Raw genomic sequence first — 19,456 nt, 5'->3', positions numbered from 1 at the left:
GCCCCGGGCCCCTCGGGGGGCTGCGCCCCACGGAGATGACCCACGGGCTGCTGGTGGGGGCCAGCCCCAGCCCACGGCCGTGGGGCTGGGACACCAGCACCGCCCTGGGGTGGGCTGGCGCCCGCAAGGGCCTCTGCCCCCCCGGCCCCAGGCTAAGGGGCCAGCCCCGCTAACGAAGGCTCTCCAGCCCCCGGGGTGCCGGCGGCCCCCGCTGCGGTGGTCCCCGCTCCGCGCAGAGCCAAGAGCTCCGGCTCAGCGAGGACAGAGCCGGCCCCAGGCAGCAGCTCAGCCCTGAGCGGGGGCTGCCGGGGCTTCTCGTCGTCGCCACGATGAACGCCCACCTCGCTGCCCCCCAAGGCGCAGACCCCGCTGCCGAATGCGGAGGCAGGGGGCGGATGGGGGCAAGGTGCCGGCCCTTACGTGCCAGCTCCCAGCCAGGGTGCAGGGGCCTCCCGGCCATTACAGGCCATGGGCTGGGCCGTGCCGCCGTCCCAGCCCTCCCAGTGCCCGGAGCTGAGGCCCGGCGGGGGGCAGAGGCCTGGCCCCCACAGCTGCAGCGAAGGGTCCCCACACCCCGGGCCAGGGACCAGGCTGCTTTAACGTGCCCATGTGCTCGGTGCAGCCGCCCGGTCCCCGCTGCCGCTTAAGGTGGCCCGTGGGGTGAGGCAGAGCCTCCCCCCGCCCCTCGGCAGGGCCGGGGCCCCCAGCGCCCGGCACGCAGGGCAGAGGGGCCGTGCTGGGAGCCTGGACGCAGCTGCCGTGGCCCCCGGCCTGGGGCTGGGCAGGAGCCACCCCACTCGAGTCCACCTTAACCGGGGCCGGAGCTCGGGTGCTGTTTGTACACAGAGCGCACACCATCCCGCCCGCAGGCGCTGGGCTGCCTGCACCCTGCCATCCGGCCCCACACCACCTCGGCCGGCCCTGGGAGCCCTCCTGCCCCACGCGCCCCACACCCTGCCCCATCTGGCTCCGCAACTGCCCTGGGCCACCGCAGGCAGGGAGGATCCTGCTCTGTCCTGCCCTGGGGCAGCCCTGGCCAGCTGGGATGCCCTGCCCCAGCCCACGCCGTGCTGCTGTGGAGGGAGCAAAGCTGCCACCTCTAGACCCCAGAGCCCAGGAGCTGCTGCGGCAGGGCCAGGCCCTGGAGAAGGGCTCCCCTCCAGGGTGGACACTGGTGAGCGCGGGGGGAGACAGAGGTATGGCCCTCCCCCAGGTGCATGGGCCCCACAACAGGGGGGCAGGAAGGGCCCCAAACTCAGCCCCAAGCCCTTGTGTGCTGAGAAGACAGACCCCCTCCTCTGTTTCCCTTGCTCCCAGGGCTGGCTGACCCCAGGCCGCGGTGGGGGACAGGGCCAGTGACAGTACAGAGACGGGGGCTCTGATGCTCCACTTTATTGAGGTGATGCTGTCCCATATGCTGCACAGCCCTGCGGGGCTGTGCTAAGGCAGCTGTGGCTCTTGCAGCGTGCGTGGCCGGGGCCCTGCCCAGCTCTGCGGGGGAGCACCACGCTGGGGCGCATCCCCACAGCCAGGGACCGCAAGGGAGCCGCAAGCAGCAGAGGCAGCGGCTGCGGGGTCCTCAGGCCTTCCCAGGGTCCTCCTTCAGCGTCACGGTCCGGTTGAACACCAGCTAGGGAGAGGGAGAGGGAGAGCTCTGAGCCCCACGGCACCATGCCGCCCCGGGGAGCACAGCCGCCCCCTCTCCCAGGCTCACCTTCCTCTCGGTGCTGTCGGGATCCACGGAGAAGTAGCCCAGCCGCTCGAACTGGAACTTGGCGAAGGGTTGGGCGGACAACACGGATCTGTCGACCAGGGCGCTGTCGACCACGCGCAGCGAGTCCTGTGAGGGGGAGAGGGACGGGAACAGGCAACAGCTCAATCAGTGCCTCCGATCCCCCTCTCCCCTCCATGGCCCCACTCCCCACGGCCCGCTGCCTCTCCCTGGAGCTGCTGGGGATGAGCCAGGGCCCCACGAAGGGAGCAGCAGGGTTTGCCCTGCGGCAGGCAGGTTTCATGGAGCAGATTCCCAGCTTCCCCCAGCATTTTGGCCCCTTCCGCCACTACTCACAGGATTGACGTCACTCAGAAATCCACCTGGGACCTCTGCTGGGTCCTCGGGATTTTTGTGCAAGAACCTGCAATGAGAGAGGGGCTGTCAGCCAAAGTCCCGCACGAGGGGCAGTGGGGCAGCGCTGCCCCCTCGGCAGCCACGGGGCAGCCACTCTCAGAGCCCCACAGCAGCATCGCCCCCGCCAAGCGGCCGGGTGCACCTCTGCCACCAGCAGGACACGGCTTTTCCCCGGCACCACCCAGAGACCCGCAGTGCTGCCCAGGAGCTGTGTGTCCCTTCCCCATGGGGGACGCTGAGCCCTGGCACGGTGCGAGGCAGGGGAGGGCCGCAGGATGCAGCCAAGGTGCCAGGACGGCTGGGGGGAGTGCAGAGCCGCTGGCGGCAGAAAGCTGCTGAACATGCAGCTCCAGTTTCAGCTGCCAACAAGAGCCAGGCACTGCCTCAGCAGAGCCTGCTGGCACACGGCCACGCTGCCAGGCCAGGCTGCAGCAAAACCAAGTGCTCCAGCACCGCGGACCCTGCGCCCGAGCCTCTGCAGGCAGCCCAGGTACTCACAGCCGCTCGTAGAGCCGCACTTCACACACCAGCGGCTCCGACACCCAGTGGATGAAGGCCTTGGGCTTGTCTGCCACGTCCGACTTGGTGCAGGTCACCTCCAGCTCAATCACGCGCCCGCTGGCGTTCTGGGCAGGGCGAGATGAGTTGTTAGGCAAGAGCCCTGTCACCGCAGAGCAGCCCTGGGGCAGCACCACCAGCCCCACAGCTCAGGGGCCGGGCCAGGCTGGGGGCTACTCTGCTTCGCCGAGCCCCTGCTCCCAGCCACGCCAAGGACAGGGCCAGCAGGGACCGGCTGGACAGGCAGCCTGTGTCCCCACTGCGCCTCCTCTCCACAGAGAGCCTCTGAAGGTGCCCACGGGCACCCAGCCTGGCCCCAGACACCATCGCTGCCATTCCCTGGAGGGCCACAGCCATGCCCTGACACCCCACAGCCTCCAGGGCCAGCCTTGCAGCGCCGGTGCTCAGAGCCACTCACCTTGATGACATTCTGGACGGCAATGACGTAGCCAGCGTGTCGCAGCCCCACTGGCTGCCCAGGGGCCAGGCGCTTGTAGCCCTTGTCCATCTCCTGCGAGACAGTTCACCAGTGCAAGAGGGTCCCCAGGGCAGGCCCTGCTCCCCCAGTGCGTCCCTCCATCCCCAAAACGGTGTCCCAGGAGTGAGGGCAGTATGGCCTAGTGTGGGCAGAGGCCTGTGCCCGGCTCACCTCCCTGAAGTCTGTCTCCTCGATGTAGACGGTGGGGTGGAAGGGCACTTTGTGGAAGCCCCTGCTCTCGTCAGCTGGGAAGTTGGGCACAAGGACGTCGAAAGCCTGGGGAGAAGGCAGGGGTGAGCACTGGCCCTGGGAACCCCCATGCGCACCCCAGCCTGCAGCAGTCTCACCTTCGGGGCAGGGAAGTTGGTGATGGTGACCTTGAGGGGCTCCAGGACGGCCATGGCGCGGGGGGCCTGTTCATTCAGCACCTCCCGCACGCAGGCCTCCAGCAGATGCGGCTCCATCGTCGCCTGGGCCACCGTCACACCGACCTGCGGGAGAGAGGCGTCACTGCACCAGCTGAGGGACTCGGCCAGCTACCCTGTCCCACACTGCCCCACAGCGCCTACCCGGGCGCAGAAGTTGTTGATGGCCTCAGGGGGGAAGCCTCGCCGGCGCAGGGCTGTCAGCGTGAAGAGCCGCGGGTCATCCCAGTCCCTGAAAAAAAGGATGATGTGACAGCTGAGCACGCACAGAGACCTGCCCTGGCTGCCGGCCCCAGTCCTACCTGACGGCGCCCGTCTCCACCAGCCGGATAATCTTCCTCTTGGAGACGACAGTGTAGAGGAGGTTCAGGCGCCCGTACTCCCACTGCACGGGGCAGTAGACGTCCAGCGCGTTGCAAAGCCAGAAGTAGGAGGACCGTCTGCAAGGCAGGCACAGACCCAGCCCAGCTCAGCTTCATGCCTGTCCACAGCCCCACGGACACACTGTCCCCCTGCTCAATCAGCCTGGCCTGGCTGGACCCCCGCTGCTCCTTGGCATTTCGGCACCCACCAGGCTGCAGCCAGCTGTGCCTTGCCTGACCAGGTCTGGGTTGCTCTGGCCAGGCAACCCATGGTGCTCACCTGGCCTGGAATTCCTTGGTGCAGAGAGAGTGCGTGATGTGTTCGATGGAGTCGCACAGGCAGTGCGTGTAGTCGTACGTGGGGTAGATGCACCTGGAAGGCAGGTGCAGTCAGCGCCAGGGCAGCACGGGCCCCGCTCCCAGAGCCCGGCACCCGCACAGCCTCCCTGCTGGCCCCTGACACCTCCCCGGGCCACAGAGACACAAGCCTGTTCTTGCCGCAGGCGCTGGGACGCCACAGGCCCACCCTACCACTTGTCCCCAGTGCGGTGGTGTGGAGTGAACTTGACGCGGTAGGCAACGGGGTCCATCTTCCCATCCTCCATCACCAGCTTCATCCGCAGCGTGGCCTCCCCCTCCCCAAACTTCCCCTTCCGCATGTCCTGTGGAGGGGGGAGAGGCCGTCAGCCGGGCTACAGCCCCAGGACCCCAACGGAGACGCAGTGACTGCACTCAGCCAGGCAGTACCTCGAAGAGCAGAAGCGACTCCTCCACGGGCCGGTCCCGCCACGGCGAGGGTGGTGGGTTGTGGCCCTTGATCTCCTCCACCTTCTGATGGCAGACATAGGCCTGGCCCCTGCAGGGGGGAGATGCGGGCACCGGGCGTGAGCAGCAGGGCCCTCGGCGAGAGGGAGTCCAGGCTGCTGCTCCGGGCATCCGTGGCGCCCTAGGACACTGACCTGCGGATGAGCTCCAGGGCCCAGGTGTAGAGCTGGTCAAAGTAATCTGATGCGTGGGTCACGGCATAGGGCTGGTAGCCTGTGGGGATGGGGAGCCATAAGCCCTGTGCTGCGCTAGGCCCCCTGCTCCGTGGCCCCAGCCCACCAGGGAGGCAGCTGGGGCAGACGCAGAGCAGGTTGGGGCTGCCCCCAGCTCCCGGCAGCAGGACCTGCACGCAGAGATGCCTGTGGCAGCCCAGCCCTCCCCAGCCCCAGCCATACCAAGCCACTCCACCATGTCCCGGATGGCCGTGAAGTACTTCTCCTCCTCCTTCTCGGGGTTGGTGTCGTCATAGCGCAGGAAGCACACGCCACTGTTGGCCTGGGGACGCAGGGACAGTCAACACATGCTCCCCACGGGGCCGCGCAGCCAGGCCAGGAGCTCTGCTCCGCAGGGCCCCGTGGCCGAGCAGGCCTGGCCTCCCCACAGCTCCGCTAACCCCTTGTTCCCCTGGGACCCCGAGCACAGTGGGAAGGACAGGGCAGGCTGTGTGCAGAGCAGGGACCGCGTGCCTGGCCCAGGCGAGGGCAGCAGGCCCCAGGGCTGGGGGAGCTGCCAGCAGGGCTTGGCGTCACTCACCTTGGCATAGCCGAAGTTGAAGTTGATGGCCTTGGCGTGGCCGATGTGCAGGATCCCGTTGGGCTCGGGTGGGAACCGTGTCCGCACCTGCATGGGGGAAAAGGGGGCACATCTGTCCTTCAGCAGGAGACTCCATCCCTCTGACTGACATGAGCTCCCTAAGGTCTGACAGAGCCACTGTGCCAGGCGGGTGCCACCTCTGGCTGTCCCCAATGTGGACTGTGTCTCCCCAGCCACCCCACTCACTGGGCCACGGCCTGGTACAACAAGCCACCATCAACAGCGCCCTCAAAGGGAGATGCTGGGCTCAGGGGCCCGACCTCACCTGCCCGCCTGTGATTGCCAGGTGCTGCTTCAGAAGAGCCATGGTGTTGGGCGTCACCACGTAGCCCTCTGTCTTGTAGTTCTCTCCTGGAAGGGTGCAGGACGGTCAGCGTGGGTGCAGGGGTCCCCTCCTGGGATGCAGCAGGGCTCCAGCACCCCTCTGGGTCGGGATAGCCCACAGGGAAGGATGTGGGGCTGGGACAGCCTCCCACAAAACAGAAAGCTGGGGCCACGCCACTCGCTCCCACATGCAGCTCCCACCAGGTTGCAGCAAGACCTCCATGCACTCACCTGGCTTGTGGAATTTGAGGGCTTCTCCCCGGAGCTGCTCCAGCAGCGACCGTGTCTCCGTGCCCGCCTCGCCTGCAGAGAGAGGACAGGGGTTGAGGAGCAGCTGGTGCCACCACAGCCCCCTCCACCTGCCCAGGGAGTGACCGGCATGAAACCCACTCACACCGCTGCCCCCACACCTCAGGGGCGCTCAGCCCTGCCTGGCATCCTGCCCTCCCTTCCTGCCCGCTGGGGCCCACAAGCAGGGCAGGATGGGTGCTGGATGCCAGCTGAGTCCCACCAGCAAAGGAGGAGTAGTGACCCCGGGGCAGGCAACCGTCCCCAGGGTCCTCACAGGGCAGGGGGCAGTGGCTGCGCACAGGCAGGGCTGCTCAGGGCCGCGGGGGCTGCCCAGGCCTGGTGCGTCCGCCCGACGCTGAGGCATTAAGCACACCTCACTTTTCACTAGAAAAGGACGAGGTGTGCGAGAACGGTGCTGTCCCGGGGAACGCAAAGAACTCCCAGTGCTGCAGGGAGTGACCACGCGCGCTGACTGTCCCAGCCAGCTGCGACAGCGAGGGCAGGGCTAGCGTTACATGATGTCTCTGTCTCAGCAGGAACAGGGAGGGGAATTTTCTAGGAGTGCAGAGCTGTAGAAGCGTTCAGCAGTCGCCGGCAGGACAACAGAGCCTCTTACCGTTCTCCACCACGGCCACCTTCTGCTTCTCCGCCTGGACCGGCCGGGCCTTTGCAGTCTGCGGGGACCAGCACAGCACGACTGAGCATCCCGACCAGCAGGCTCTGTCCCCTGACCCCAGCCCAGCCCACGCTGTCCCCAAGCCTCCCCACACCCCCTCTGCCCAGGACGGTGGCAGGGCCTAGGATGGTGCAGGGAGCTGTGGGTCTGCAGCAGGCTCCTCGTGCTGCCCATGATCCCTTAGGGAGAAGGGGCACCTGAGGAGCAGGAGATAACTCGAGCGGGATCTGGAGCCAGGCCAGCACTGCCACGCTCCTGCTCACAGTGAGCTTCAGGGCTCCATGCCCAGCCCAGAGCCCAACCGCACGGCCCTGAGGGTAGTCAGGGGTGTAGGAGAGTGGTTGGGGGCATAGAGCAGGCGTTTGGGAGCAGCAGGACCCGCCTGGACACGCAGCAGAAAAATCCCACCCCCAGGTCCCAGCTGTCCCCTCTGCATCACCTTTGGTTTCTTTTCCAGGTCAGCTTCTGTCTTGGGGCCCAGCAAATGCAGCACCTGGGGGAGTGAGAGAGGGGCCTGATACGAGTGCAGGGGGTGGGAAAGGCTCCCAGCTCCCCCCAGACCTGGAGCGGCCCTGTTCAGCTGCAAGCCCTGCCCCGGCCCGTGCCCACCCAGGGCAGGTTGCCCCCAGTGCCCTCCTTAGTGCCAGCACAGTGCAGGCCAGGCCAGTGGGTCCTGCGGGCTCCACGCTGGCCACAGCCCCGACAGTAACGTGAGCCCCAGGGAGCGCCCGACCCGCTGCCCTTGCACCCACCTGCAGGTCCACTTCGTTCTTGATGGTCTTGCCGTCCGCCCACCGGAGCTGGCTCCTTGCCTCCCCTGCGGGCACAGGCACGTTGTGGGTGAGGGGCAAGACCCGGCCCTGGGGGCTTTAGCCAGGCCCTCCCTCAGCACCTCATGGAGCAGAAGCCCCCATCCTGACCCGGGACGCCACAGCCAGTGGCTGCGAGCAGTCCTTGTCTCGGGATGCCCCCAGGCCCCTGGCACAGGGCACTTGCATTCCCGGCCCGGCCCATGCGGTGGGATGTCTCCACTGAGCAGGGTGCTCTGTGCCAGGCACGGCCCACGCAGCGGCGAGGGCAGCACACGGCACCCAGCAGGGCTGGGTCACAGGGCAGAGTCCAGGGGAAGACGCGCTATCTGCAGAGTCAGGGCTGGAACCTGCCGGCTGCCGGCGATGCCGGGGGCTGTCGCGGTGCCCAGCACTCACCCATCAGCAGCCCCATGTTGAAGTGGTAGCGCTCTGCCAACAGCTCCGCTCTGTGCTTGCTGATCACGGCCTCCACCTGGGGAGCAGGAGACGCAGGGATGAGTGAGGGGGCCTGGCCCCGTGCTGGGCACTCGCCACGGCAGGGGCGCTCCTTGCGGGGCAGCCCCGTGAGGATACAGGCAACCTGAAAGGGGGCATCTGCGAAGGGCCCAAGCTCCTAGAGACCGGGAGTGGCCCCTTTCCACCCCAGCAGCCTGCCCGGTGCCGCCTGGCCCTGCCAGGTTGGAGTGCTGCCGGCAGCCCCACGCGACAGGCGCTGCCCCGGACACTCACCGCCTCCTCGATCTGCTCGGGGGTGACGCACACGCCCACGCCGCACGCCTGCTCGAAGTCTGCTGCGTCGAGGGGCTCCAGGGGGTGGCTCTTCAGGTAGTCCAGGGCGGCTGGAGGCAGAGAGCGTGTGAGGAGCGGGGCCCCCGCCGCCTCCCCCCAGGAGGGGAGGCTCCCGAGGCGGGATGCAGGCGGCCGTACCGCCGAGCTGCAGGTCAGTGAGGATCTGCTTGCGGGCGATGTAGCCGACGAGGAAGCTGAGGTGCCGCTGGTCCTTGAGCCGGGAGGCCGCGTTGTAGAGCAGGGTGCCGGTGGCCTTGTCGAGGGCAGGGCCCAGCGCGCGCTGCGCCTGGAGCACGGGGCGGCAGCGGCGTCAGGCTGGGCCCGGGAGGAGCCCCGCGGCGGGACGGCGCGACCCGACCCGGCAGCGGGAGAGGTCAGAGGGCAGGGGTCAGGGGGAGCCCAGGGGTCAGAGGGCAGGGTTTGGGGGAACACGGGGGAGAGGGGCCAGGTATCAGAGGGTAGACATCAGGGGACCCCGGGGGTCAGAGGTCGGGGACCCCGGGGGTCAGAGGTCGGGCAGCGCAGGGGTCAGGGGCCGGGGAGCGCAGGGGTCAGGGGCCGGGGAGCGCAGGGGTCAGGGGCCGGGCCGGGCCGGGCCGGGGCGCACCTGCAGCACGGCCTGGCGGAGCAGCGCGCTGAGCGCCCCATTGCGCAGCGTCTCGCGCGCTTTGCCCTCGCTGAGGCCGATGGCGGTGAAGAGCCCCAGCGCCTCCGCTTCCTCCTCTGCCGCTGCCGCCGCCATGCTGCCGCCGCAGCCACCACCTCCCAACCGGGGGGCGGTACCGCGTCCGGCCAATCGGAGCGGGGAGGGCGGGATCCCGGAGAAAGTCCCGCCAATCAGCGCCGCGCACCTCCCAACGCAGCCAATAGAAAGGCGAGGTGGCCAACGGCCTCCGCGAATAGGCTCGCGGGGGGCAGGGCCGAGCGTGCGGCCGGTTGCATCATTTAAAGGGCCCGGCGGAGCCGGGGGACACGTGGTGGGGCCTCGGGGGCGGGGGCCGGGCGGGGCATAGGGGCGGGGACTGGGCGGGGCCTCCGGGGCGGGGCCTCCGGGGCGGGGGCGGGGCCGTCCCGCGCTCCCTGCCACGCCCCCTCCTGCCCGGCCCCCGGGCCCCCCCGCCCCGGGCCCGTGTCCATCCCCCTGCCGGGTCCCCGCCGGGCCCGTGTCTGCCCCCCTCTGTTGCCTCCCCCTGTGCCCCATATCCCCCTCCCGTGCCCCCCCCATGTCCCATGTCCTCCCCAATGTCCTCACGGGCCCCATGTCAACCCCCCCCCGTGTCCTCTTCAGCCCCACGTCCCCCTCCGCCCACATCCCCCCAGCCCTGACATTTCCACCCCAGCCTCCCCAGCGACGCTCCCGCTCCGATGCCCCCCTCAGCGGGGGGCTGGGCGCCCCCCCCCACACCCCATCCCGCCCCACCACCAGCAGGCGGGCGGCTGCCAAAGCCATTTATTGGAGCTGTTGGGGGGCACCGGCAGCGAGGACGTGGGGCCCAGCATGTCCAGGGGGCAGGGCAGGGGGCTCGGGGCCTGGCCCCCAGCGGGCACCTGCGCTACTCCGCAGCCCGTGGTGTCCCCGTGGCCTCCTGGTCTCCTGTGGCCTCCTGGACCCCCACGGCAGGTGCCTGCTGGGTGCCTACAGCCTCCTGGTCCCCCTTGGCGGGTGCCTGCTGGGTCCCCATGGTCTCCTGGTCCCCCACAGCCTCCTGGTCCCCCACAGCCTCCTGGTCCCCTGCAGCCTCCTGGACTCCCTCGGCCTCCTGGTCCCCCTCGGCGGGTGCCTGCTGGGTCCCCATGGTCTCCTGGTCCCCCACAGCCTCCTGGTCCCCCACAGCCTCCTGGTCCCCTGCAGCCTCCTGGACTCCCTCGGCCTCCTGGTCCCCCTCGGCGGGTGCCTGCTGGGTCCCCATGGTCTCCTGGTCCCCTGTGGCCTCCTGTTCCCCCGGGGCTGGCAGGGGCTTCACGCTGTAGCGGGCGCAGATGTTGGTGCCCGAGATGCTGCGGTACTCGCCCAGCTCGGTGCGGACGGTCTCGTTCTGGGTGATGGTGAGGAGCACGGGGACGGAGACCGTCACCTCCTTGCGCAGCACGTGGATGGTGAGGACGGCGCGGGGGGGGATGGCGGCGGGCAGCTGCACCGCCACCCGCTCGCGGCGCGTGCTGCTCTCGCTGCGCCCCTTCTGCACCGTGAAGACGTTGGCGGCCTCCACGGCCAGCGTGAAGGAGAGCCCGGCCTTGAGGCTGGTGGCGTTGCTGAAGTGGAAGCTCTGCCACAGCGTCGTGCTGTACTCCCGGGTGCTGCTGGCCGCCAGCGCCTGCTCCCGCGCCGTCTCGTTCACCCCCACGATCTCGTCCACCAGCACCTCCCGCTCCTCCTCCACCCGCCGCCGCTCCCACAGCAGCCGCGCCGACACCAGCGGCTTCCCGGGCCGCAGCGGGCGCAGGTGCGACAGCCGCCCCTGCAGGCCCAGCTGGGGCTCGTAGCAGGCCAGGCGCTCGCCCGGCCAGGCCAGGCAGTGGCGGCCGCTGCCGCCGGGGTGCTGGTAGAGCAGCCAGACCCCCCGCTGCACCTCGTGCGAGGCCACGCGGTCGTTGAAGTAGCCGTAGGCCAGGTTGGTCTCCTCCGTCACCACCTTGCGGGCGCCCTGGAAGTGGGGCCGCTCGTAGAGGGTGATCTGGGGCTCCGCCAGGTCGTGCAGCACCAGGCGCAGGGCCGAGAAGCTGCGGGGCCGCCCCACGGCCGGGTACTCGCCCTCCTCGAAGGCGTGCGCCTCCCCCTCGTACTTGGGGCCCGTGTAGGCGATCCAGGGCTGCCCCACCACCTTCAGCGAGGCGATGCAGTCGCCGAAGTCCAGCTCGTGCAGGTCGGGCACGTCGCAGCTGAACTCCCGGCTCAGCCCCTCGAAGTCGGCGCCCTCGTACACCGTGATGCGGTTCATGGCGGCGGTGGCGGCGATCGCCCGCCGACGGCCCCTCCGCGCCGGCGCCCGGCTCTCTTATCCGGCTGCCACTGGGCCGGGCGGCCGCGGGGACCAGCCCTGCTGGAAAGTCCTGCCGCGCCCCGGGCACGCAGCGCTCCAGCCCGAACAAGTCACCGCCAATTAGCGCTTCCGCCCTGCCCGCACTAATTGCGGTGGCGGTGGCGGGACAGGACCAGCTGGCTCGCCCCCACGGGGTGACAGGGTACGGCGGCGGGGACCGGCCCCGAGCACGGGGTCCTCCAGCCCCGCTGGCTGCACGGCACAGCCCTCCATCATTGCATGGCCCCATGGCACGGTGCGGCCCCCCGGCACGGCCCCATGGCACGGTGCAGCCTCCCCCCGGCACAGCGTGTTGCAACATGTTCCCATGACATGGCATGATGAGCACGCTGTGATGCAAGATAGCACCGCACGGCCCCCCACCCCGGCACCTCGCCCGGCTCTGACATCTCATCCCCGCATCCCCAGCTTGCGACATCGGCAAGGGGATGGGGAGCCCTGGAGCCGGGACAAGCAGCTCCCAGCTGGACCGCGACCCGCAGCGCCACCAGCCCCTTAGCCCAGCTCGCCCTGGGGCCTGCTGCCATGGTCCATCCACCCCACGGGCGAGGAACCGGGTGCCCAGGACCCTCCTTGCCCCACACAGATGGGGAACTGGGTGCCCAGGACGCCCCTGACCCAGGCAGATAGGGAACAGGACGTCCCGGCTGCCCCAATCCCGAGCTGGCAGACAGCCGCCGTGGCGCCCTGCTCCAGCTCCCGCTGCCCAGATGTGCACCCCTCCCAACATCTGGCTGGCCGCCCCCCCATCCCGCAGCGCCCGGGGTTGTGCCAGGGTCTCCCAATTTATTGCCAGATGTCGGGGCGGTCGGGGTTACACCAGACAAACGCTACAGGAAGCGGTTAGTGAGCGAGGCGCCGCCCGGCCGCCGCGGGGTGCGGGCAGACGGACGGATGGATGGACGGAGCGGGGCTGCCCCGGCGGGCGGGAGCCTCGTGCCCCGCGCCGGGGCGCTCGCCCGGGTGCCCGCACGCCCCGCGGCGAGCCGGCGGGCAGCGGCGGTGGGAGGCGGTGCTGGCATTATTGCTATGGCGGGCGGGAGCGGCGCGACCCCCCCGGCGGCGCTCAGATCACAGTCTCGAAAAGCGTCGCCTTCTCCTTGGGCGGCTCCGGGGCCAGGAGCTTGGCTTCGGCCTCGGGCGTCAGGTACTCCAGGTGGTGGTGGCCCCAGATCGGCGTGGTCAGGAGCTGCCAACGCTGCGGGGACACGGGGGGACGTCAGCGCCCGCCGGCCGTGGGCAGGGGGCCGGGGAGGGCGGGTGCCGCGGGCGGGCTCACCTCGCGCAAGGAGCCTTTGCAGCGCAGGAGCTTGTAGAGGACGGTGCAGGGGATGCAGAGCATGGAGGAGAGCGCCAGCACCCAGCCGATGGCGTCGCCCCACCATGGGTACACGTACGTCTTGTTGTAGGTCAGCGGCTTGTAGTTCACCACGTGGAACAAGAAGATGCCCTGCGCCGGCAGCGGCGGTGAGCACCCGCCGCCCCACGTCACTGCCCGGGCCCCGAGCACGGGTGGCCTCCCCTGGACCCTGACACGGGCAGCTCCCCGGGGTCCCGCCATGCCCGGGGCTGCCCATGGACCCAGCACGCCTGTGACTCCCCATGGCCCTGACAGGTATGCAACACCTTGGAGTCCCAACACGCGTGTAGCTCCTGTAGACCCCAAAACACGTGGCTCCCCTAGGCCTGGACGTGTCGCTCCCTCAGGCCCCCAATACACGTCCAACGTGTGGCTCCCCTGGGCCCCGACCATGCAGGTGGCTCCCTTGACATGTGTGTGGCTCCTGCAGAGTCCCAACACACGTGTGACACCCTGCGGTCCCAACACACGTGTGGCTCCCACGGACCCCAACGTGTGTGGCTCTCCAGGGTCCCACCATGGATGTGGCTTCCCATGGCCCCAACACGCGTGTGGCTCCCCATGACCCCAACATGCACGTGGCTCCCTGGGGTCGCGACACACACGGGAGTCCCTGGGGTACCAACGTGCATGTGGCCCCCAAAACATGCATCAGCTGTCCTCCCTGGTGTCCTGACACACACGTGGCTCCCCAGGATCCCCACATGCATGTGGCTCCCCACAGCCCCCGACACACACGTGGCTTCTCCAGGGTCCCAAAACACGTTCCCCCCTAGTCCCAACACGCAGCTCCCCACGGCCCTGACACGCGTGGCTCCCCGTGGCGCCCCATGCCGTGGCCTGTCATGCCCCAAGTGGCCGCCGGGGGGAGCCCGCTGCCCACGGAGCCACGGCGGCGGGCGCACACACGCGTGTCGGCGCGGGGGGCCCCGCTCACCACGCAGACCAGCGGCGTCACCACGGCCCAGCACCACTTCATGAAGGGCAGGGGCCGGTAGCCGATCATGCGGGCCACGTCGTCCATGAAGCGGTCGGCGCCTGCGGGCAGAGGGGCGTCAGCAGGGCCCCACGGGGCGCCCGTGTCCCCCCCCAGCGGCGGTGGCCTCACCGTAGACCCAGGCGATGACGACGCACTCCCAGAAGGCCTGCCACAGCAGCGTGATCCCGCTGGCCGAGTAGTTGTCAAAGAGCTGGAACACGTACATGCCGCCCTGCGGGACGGCGGGGCTGGTACCGTGCCCCACGTGGCACGGGCGACCCATGGGATATGGGCGACCCATGCGGCATGGGTGACCCACAAAGCATGAGTGACCCATGGGTGACCCACCTGGCATAGGCAACCCATGTGGCGTGGACATCCCATGCAGCATGGGTGACCCACGAAGCATGAGTGACCCACGCGGCACAGATGACCCATGCAGCACGAGTGACCCACGAAGCATGGGTGACCCACGAAGCACGGGTGACCTGCAAAGCCTGGGTGACTCACGCGGCACAGATGACCCATGCAGCACGGGTGACCCGCAAAGCCTGGGTGACTCACATGGCACGGGTGACCCACACAGCACAGGCCCGCCGCGAAGCACGGGCAACCTGCATGGCCCTGGCACCCCACGGACACCCCACACCAGCCTCCTCACAGCAGCCTTGGGGAGCTCCTGCCCCACGTGCAGGACGCAAGAGAGGACAGCGCAGGGCCAGCCGGGCCGCGTCCCCAGCGTGTCCCTCACCTGTGTCACCATGGAGAGGTCGATGAGGCAGCACACGAGGCAGCAGAGCGCAGCGGTGAGCTCCCGGCGCAGCGAGCCGGCCCCCGGCTGGGGGAAGAGGTCCAGGATGCCCGTGATGAAGCCCTCCACGCCAACAAACTGCAGCAGAGAGCGGGGCTCAGCGGGGGTGCATGCCACCCCGGGCCTGGCCCCCTCCCCGCCGCCCTACCTGGCTGTCGAGTCCCAGCACAAGGAGCATGAAGAAGAAGAGCGTGGCCCAGAGCGGGGACAAGGGCATCAGTGTCACGGCTTTGGGGTAGGCGATGAAGGCCAGCCCCGGGCCTGTGGGGAGAGAGGTCAGCGGCACTGGTGGAGGCACCCGCGAGGCCCACCACATCGCCCTGGCAGGCAGCACTCACCAGACTCGGCCACCTTGGAGATATCCACGCCTTGCTCCGAGGCCATGAAGCCCAGCACGGAGAAGACAACGAAGCCGGCAAAGAAGCTGGTGGAGCTGTTGATCACGGCCAGGATGTAAGCATCCCTGTGGGCAGGAGCGAGTCAGTGGGATGCTGGGAATGCCGGGACCACCAGGACGGAGGCCAGCGCGGGGTGGCGTGGCCCTACCTGTAGCAGTTGTTGTGGAAGCGGTTGTAGCTGCCCAGTGCAGTCAGGGCGCCCAGCCCGATGGCGTAGGAGAAGAAGATCTGGGTGCCGGCATCAATCCAGACCTGGGGAGCAAGGGAGGGCGTTGGGGAGGGTGCTGGGGCTGGCGTGGGACATGCAGCACCCATGTGCTCTCCTGCCCTCACCTGCGCCTCAGCTAGCTTGGACCAGTCGGGTTTCAGGTAGTAGACGATGCCACCCAGTGCCCCGGGCAGTGTCACCCCATGGACCAGCAGCAGGATGAGGACCACGTAAGGGAAGAGTGCCGTGAAGTAGACGATCTGCGGAGGGGCGGGCACCGCTGAGACCCCCAGGGCCGAGGTGCTGACGTCCCAGCGGCACCATGGCTTGTGGATGGCCAGGGCTGCTGGTGGTGCCTCCTCAGCAGATATGGGGCCGGAGGTCCCGCACCCACTGTGGTGGCTGGGAGCACCGTTGGGTGCTCCCATGCTGGCAGCCCCGATGTGCCCGAGGCAGGATTCCCAGGTGCGCTACCAACGCTGGGCACGCCGCGGGCAAGGAGAGACGCGTCTCCCCCGCGTTACCTTCCCGGTGGACTTGACGCCCTTCCAGATGCAGAAGTAGACAACGACCCAGGTGGTGACCAAGCAGAGGATCATCTGCCAGTTCATCTCTCCCGGCTCGCTGAGGTCCCCTGAGAGCCTCAGCACTTTGTTCCTGGCAGGGGGCACAGCGGGGCGGTGCTGAGCGCTGGCAGCCCCACGGCCCCCAGCGCAGCCCCCCTGCAGCCCCGCACTCACTCCCAGAACTCGATGACGGGCGAGCGCTTGCTGGCCATGTCGGCGCAGCTGACGTTGAAGGCGCTGGTGTTGGCGCTGGCGTTGTGGCACAGCTCCAGGTGGAAGAGCTCAGCGCACTGCTCCGTGTTCCACGTGTGGCCGCACGTGGCCCAGGGCAGCGTGTCCGTCAGCGAGTGCACCAGGTAGAAGAGCCCCCACACCAAGATCATGACGTAGTAGGAGTTGCAGAAGAAGACGATCACCATGGAGGCCAAGCCCAGACCTGGGCCACAGGGAGAGCAGAGCTTGGAGGCCACCTGCAACGAGCCGGCAGCCCGCGGCGGGACGTGGGGAGCTGCTGGGGACGGGCAGGACGCGGGGAGCCGGCAGCCTGCGGCAGGATGTGGGGAGCCAGCGGGGAGGAGGTGGGACACGTAGAGCTGATGGGGACCGGGTGGGACACGGGGAGCCGGTGGGGATGGGGCGGGACGCGGGGGGCTGGCAGGGCACGGAGTGGGCACAGGCACCGTGGGCTGCTGGCAGCCAGGGCAGGGCATGCAGGCGAGGCGCCGGCAGGGCACGGCGGCGCGCGGGGAGCTGCTGGGCAGGGGCGGAGGCAGAGGCTGGCAGGGAGCGGGCAGGGTGCCGGGAGCCAGCAGGACGTGGGCAAGGTACAGGGAGCTGGGAGGGTGCGGGCACAGCGCTCCAGGCCCGGGCAGAGTGCAGGGAGATGCGGGCAGGGTGCGGAGAGCCCCGAGCAGGGTGCAAGGTGCTGGCAGTCCCGGGCAGGGAGCCAGCAGCCATGGACAGGGCACTGCCAGCACCGTGCCGGGAGCAGGGAGCCCCAGGCAGGGAGCTGCCAGCATCAGACACGGTACACGGAGCCCCGGGCAGGATACAGGGTGCTGCCAACCCTGGGCAGGGTGCTGCCAGCCCCAATCAGGGTGCAGGGTGCTGCCAGACCCGGGCAGGGTGCTGCCAGTCCCAATCAGGGTGCAGTGAGCCCTGGGCAGGGTGCACAGTGCTGCCAGCCTCGAGCAGGGCACAAGGAGCCCCAGGCAGGGAGCTGCCAGCCCCGGGCAGGGTGCAGGGAGCCCCGGGCAGGGTGCAGGGTGCAGGGAGCCCCGGGCAGGGTGCACGGCGCTGCCAGCCCCAGGCAGGAAGCCAGCAGCTGTGGGCAGGGTGCGAGGAGCCCCAGACAGGGCGCGGGGTGCTGCCAGCCCCGGGCCGGGAGCCAGCGGCCGCGGGCAGGGCGCGGGGAGCCGCGGGCAGGGCGCTGCCGCCCCGGCGGGGCGCGGGAGCCGGCGGGGCGGCGCGGGGCCGGCGTTACCCTTGAAGAGGGGGGCGATGTTCCAGGCGGCGATGCCGCCCTGCTTCATGAACTGCCCCAGGGCCACCTCCAGGAAGAAGACGGGGATGCCGCCCACGAAGACGATGAGCAGGTAGGGGATGAGGAAGACGCCTGCGGGGAGCGGGACGGGCTGAGCGGCCGGCGGCGGCGGCTCCCGGCCGGGCCCCCCCCGCGCCGCCCCGCCGGGCGGCAGCGAATGGCGAGCGCGTCTCCGCGCCCTCCCCCTGCGCCGCGCCGCCGATGTAGGTCAGCGCGGGCAGGTGGCGGGGGGCGCGCGGCGGCATCGCGCCCCGCGGGCGGCCCCGGGCGACATCGGGTGACCCCGCGGGCACAGGGCGGCCCTCCGCGGCGCCGGGCCTGGATGGGTGCCACGGGGCAGGCCGGAGGGGGGGCCGGGGGGTTGGTGCCCCTGCATGCCGTGGGGCAGCCCCCCGTGCCGTACGGCACACCGCGGGGCGCTCCTCCACGCCGTGGGGCAGTCCCCCATCCTGCAGAGCACACCGTGGGGTGCTCCTCCATTCCGTGGGGCAGCCCCCCATCCTGTAGGGCACACCGTGAGCTACTCCTCCACGCTGTGGGGCAGCCCCCCATCCCGTAGGGCACACCGTGGGGTGCTCCTCCATTCCGTGGGGCAGGCCACTGTCCCGTAGGGCACACCGTGGAGTACTCCTCCAGGCTGTGGGGCAGCCCCCCGTCCCATAGGGCACACCGCAGGGCGCCCCTCCATGCCACGGGGCAGCCCCCCGTCCTGTAGAGCACACCGCAGGGCGCCCCTCCACGCCGTGGGGCGCCCCCCGTGCCGGCCGCGGGGTGCCCCCGCATGCTGTGGGGCCCCCCCGGGCGCGCCGTGGGGCAGGCGGCGGCCCGCCGGGGCTCACCTCCGCCGTTCTTGTAGCACAGGTAGGGGAAGCGCCAGACGTTGCCCAGCCCCACGGCGAAGCCCACGCACGACATGATGAAGTCCATCTGCCGGGTCCAGGTCTCCCGCTCGGGGGCCGGCGCCTTGGGGGCGCCCGGGGGCCCCACGAGCGGCGCCGTCACGGCCCGCTCCTCGCCCGCCGCGGGGGGCTCGGCGCCCTCCGCCTCCCCGCGGCCGCGGCCCTCTGCCGAGACAGGCGCCCCGCGCCGCCGTCACCCACGCGCGCGGGGGCCGCGGCCGCCCGCGGCGCCCCCCGCGCCGGTCCCGCGTGGGGTGTGTGGGGGGGTCGCGCGTGGGGGGTGGCCGTGACGTCAGAAGGCAGCTTGGGGGGCGTGACGTCACAATGCAGAGCGGTGACTCACCCCGCGGCGCGGCGCCCACGTGCCGCCGGCGGCGGGGGGCGAGGGGGGGGTCGCGCGCGCGCCGCGGTCGCGCGCGGCCGTGGGCGCCCCCGGCGCGGCCCCCCCGCCCCCCCGCGGGCCGCGGCGCCCGCCGCGCTTACCGGAGCCCGGCGGGGCGGGGGCGTCGCGGCGCGGGGCGGCGGGCGGCTGCTCGGCGGCCGTGTCGGCGGGGACGGGGGGCATGGCGCGGCGGGCCGGGGCCGGGCCGGCGGCGGCCGGGGCGGGGGCGGCTCCGGGCCCGCGCTCAGAAGCAATCCACGAAGCACTTGAAGGTGAGTCGGAAGAACCTCATTGAGGGCGGCGGGCCGGGCCGGGCCGGGCCGGGGGGCGGCTCAGAGCCGGGCTGCGGGGCCGGCGCCGCGCGGCCGCTCCGGGGCTCTCTGCGCCGCGGCACCGGGCGGCGGCGGAGGCAGCGCCGGGCCGCGCCGCCCCCCGCGCTCCATTGGCCGCGCCGCCCGCCCGCGGCTTGCCGGGACTTGCAGTCCCGCCGCACCGGCACCGGGGCACGGCGCGCCCGGGGGCACCGGGGCTCGGCGAGGGGCCGCGGGGCTCCGGCGCGCGCCGGGCACTAGGGGGCAGCAGGGCGCACCGGGGGCAGCGGGCAGCAGGGCACCGCAGGGGGCACCGGGGCACCGGGCAGCAGGGTGCGACGGGGCACACCAAGGGCACCGGCAGTGGAGCGCACCAGGGCACACGGGGGGCACTGGGCAGCGGGGCGCACCAGGCAGCGGGGCGCACTGGGGGACCAGCAGGCAGCAGGGCACCACGGGGGGCACCGGGGGGCACCA

General features: G+C 70.7%; 2 protein-coding genes across 2 annotated transcripts; both read right to left on the bottom strand.

Moving 5' to 3' along the window:
• Positions 1 to 1,377: 1,377 nt before the first annotated feature.
• On the bottom strand, positions 1,378 to 9,278 carry QARS1 (glutaminyl-tRNA synthetase 1). Its single transcript, XM_064519057.1, has 24 exons — positions 9,089 to 9,278; positions 8,620 to 8,767; positions 8,422 to 8,531; positions 8,089 to 8,164; positions 7,633 to 7,697; positions 7,320 to 7,373; positions 6,821 to 6,878; positions 6,145 to 6,216; positions 5,855 to 5,940; positions 5,530 to 5,616; positions 5,172 to 5,271; positions 4,911 to 4,989; positions 4,699 to 4,807; positions 4,483 to 4,613; positions 4,232 to 4,324; positions 3,892 to 4,029; positions 3,734 to 3,821; positions 3,512 to 3,655; positions 3,336 to 3,440; positions 3,105 to 3,197; positions 2,627 to 2,754; positions 2,069 to 2,135; positions 1,715 to 1,840; positions 1,378 to 1,630 (listed from the first exon to the last, which is right to left on the bottom strand). Exons 1-24 carry the CDS (start codon positions 9,221 to 9,223, stop codon positions 1,580 to 1,582), a joined length of 2,343 nt encoding a protein of 780 aa, XP_064375127.1. The 5' UTR covers positions 9,224 to 9,278; the 3' UTR covers positions 1,378 to 1,579.
• A 3,010-nt stretch (positions 9,279 to 12,288) lies between these two features.
• Positions 12,289 to 19,091, bottom strand: SLC6A8 (solute carrier family 6 member 8). The gene is made up of 14 exons (XM_064519056.1): positions 18,770 to 19,091; positions 18,227 to 18,451; positions 17,328 to 17,459; positions 16,019 to 16,280; positions 15,803 to 15,935; positions 15,404 to 15,538; positions 15,219 to 15,322; positions 15,011 to 15,135; positions 14,821 to 14,933; positions 14,613 to 14,750; positions 13,991 to 14,093; positions 13,820 to 13,920; positions 12,802 to 12,972; positions 12,289 to 12,720 (listed from the first exon to the last, which is right to left on the bottom strand). The coding sequence occupies exons 1-14, from the start codon at positions 18,849 to 18,851 to the stop codon at positions 12,589 to 12,591; spliced, it is 1,956 nt and encodes a 651-aa protein (XP_064375126.1). The 5' UTR covers positions 18,852 to 19,091; the 3' UTR covers positions 12,289 to 12,588.
• Positions 19,092 to 19,456: the final 365 nt, after the last annotated feature.

This window comes from Dromaius novaehollandiae, chromosome 12 (genome assembly GCF_036370855.1).
Source record: "Dromaius novaehollandiae isolate bDroNov1 chromosome 12, bDroNov1.hap1, whole genome shotgun sequence".
Taxonomy (NCBI): Eukaryota; Metazoa; Chordata; class Aves; order Casuariiformes; family Dromaiidae; genus Dromaius; species Dromaius novaehollandiae.
The sequence above is the reverse complement of the archived record's forward strand: the minus strand, read 5'-3'. Positions and strand labels throughout refer to the sequence as shown.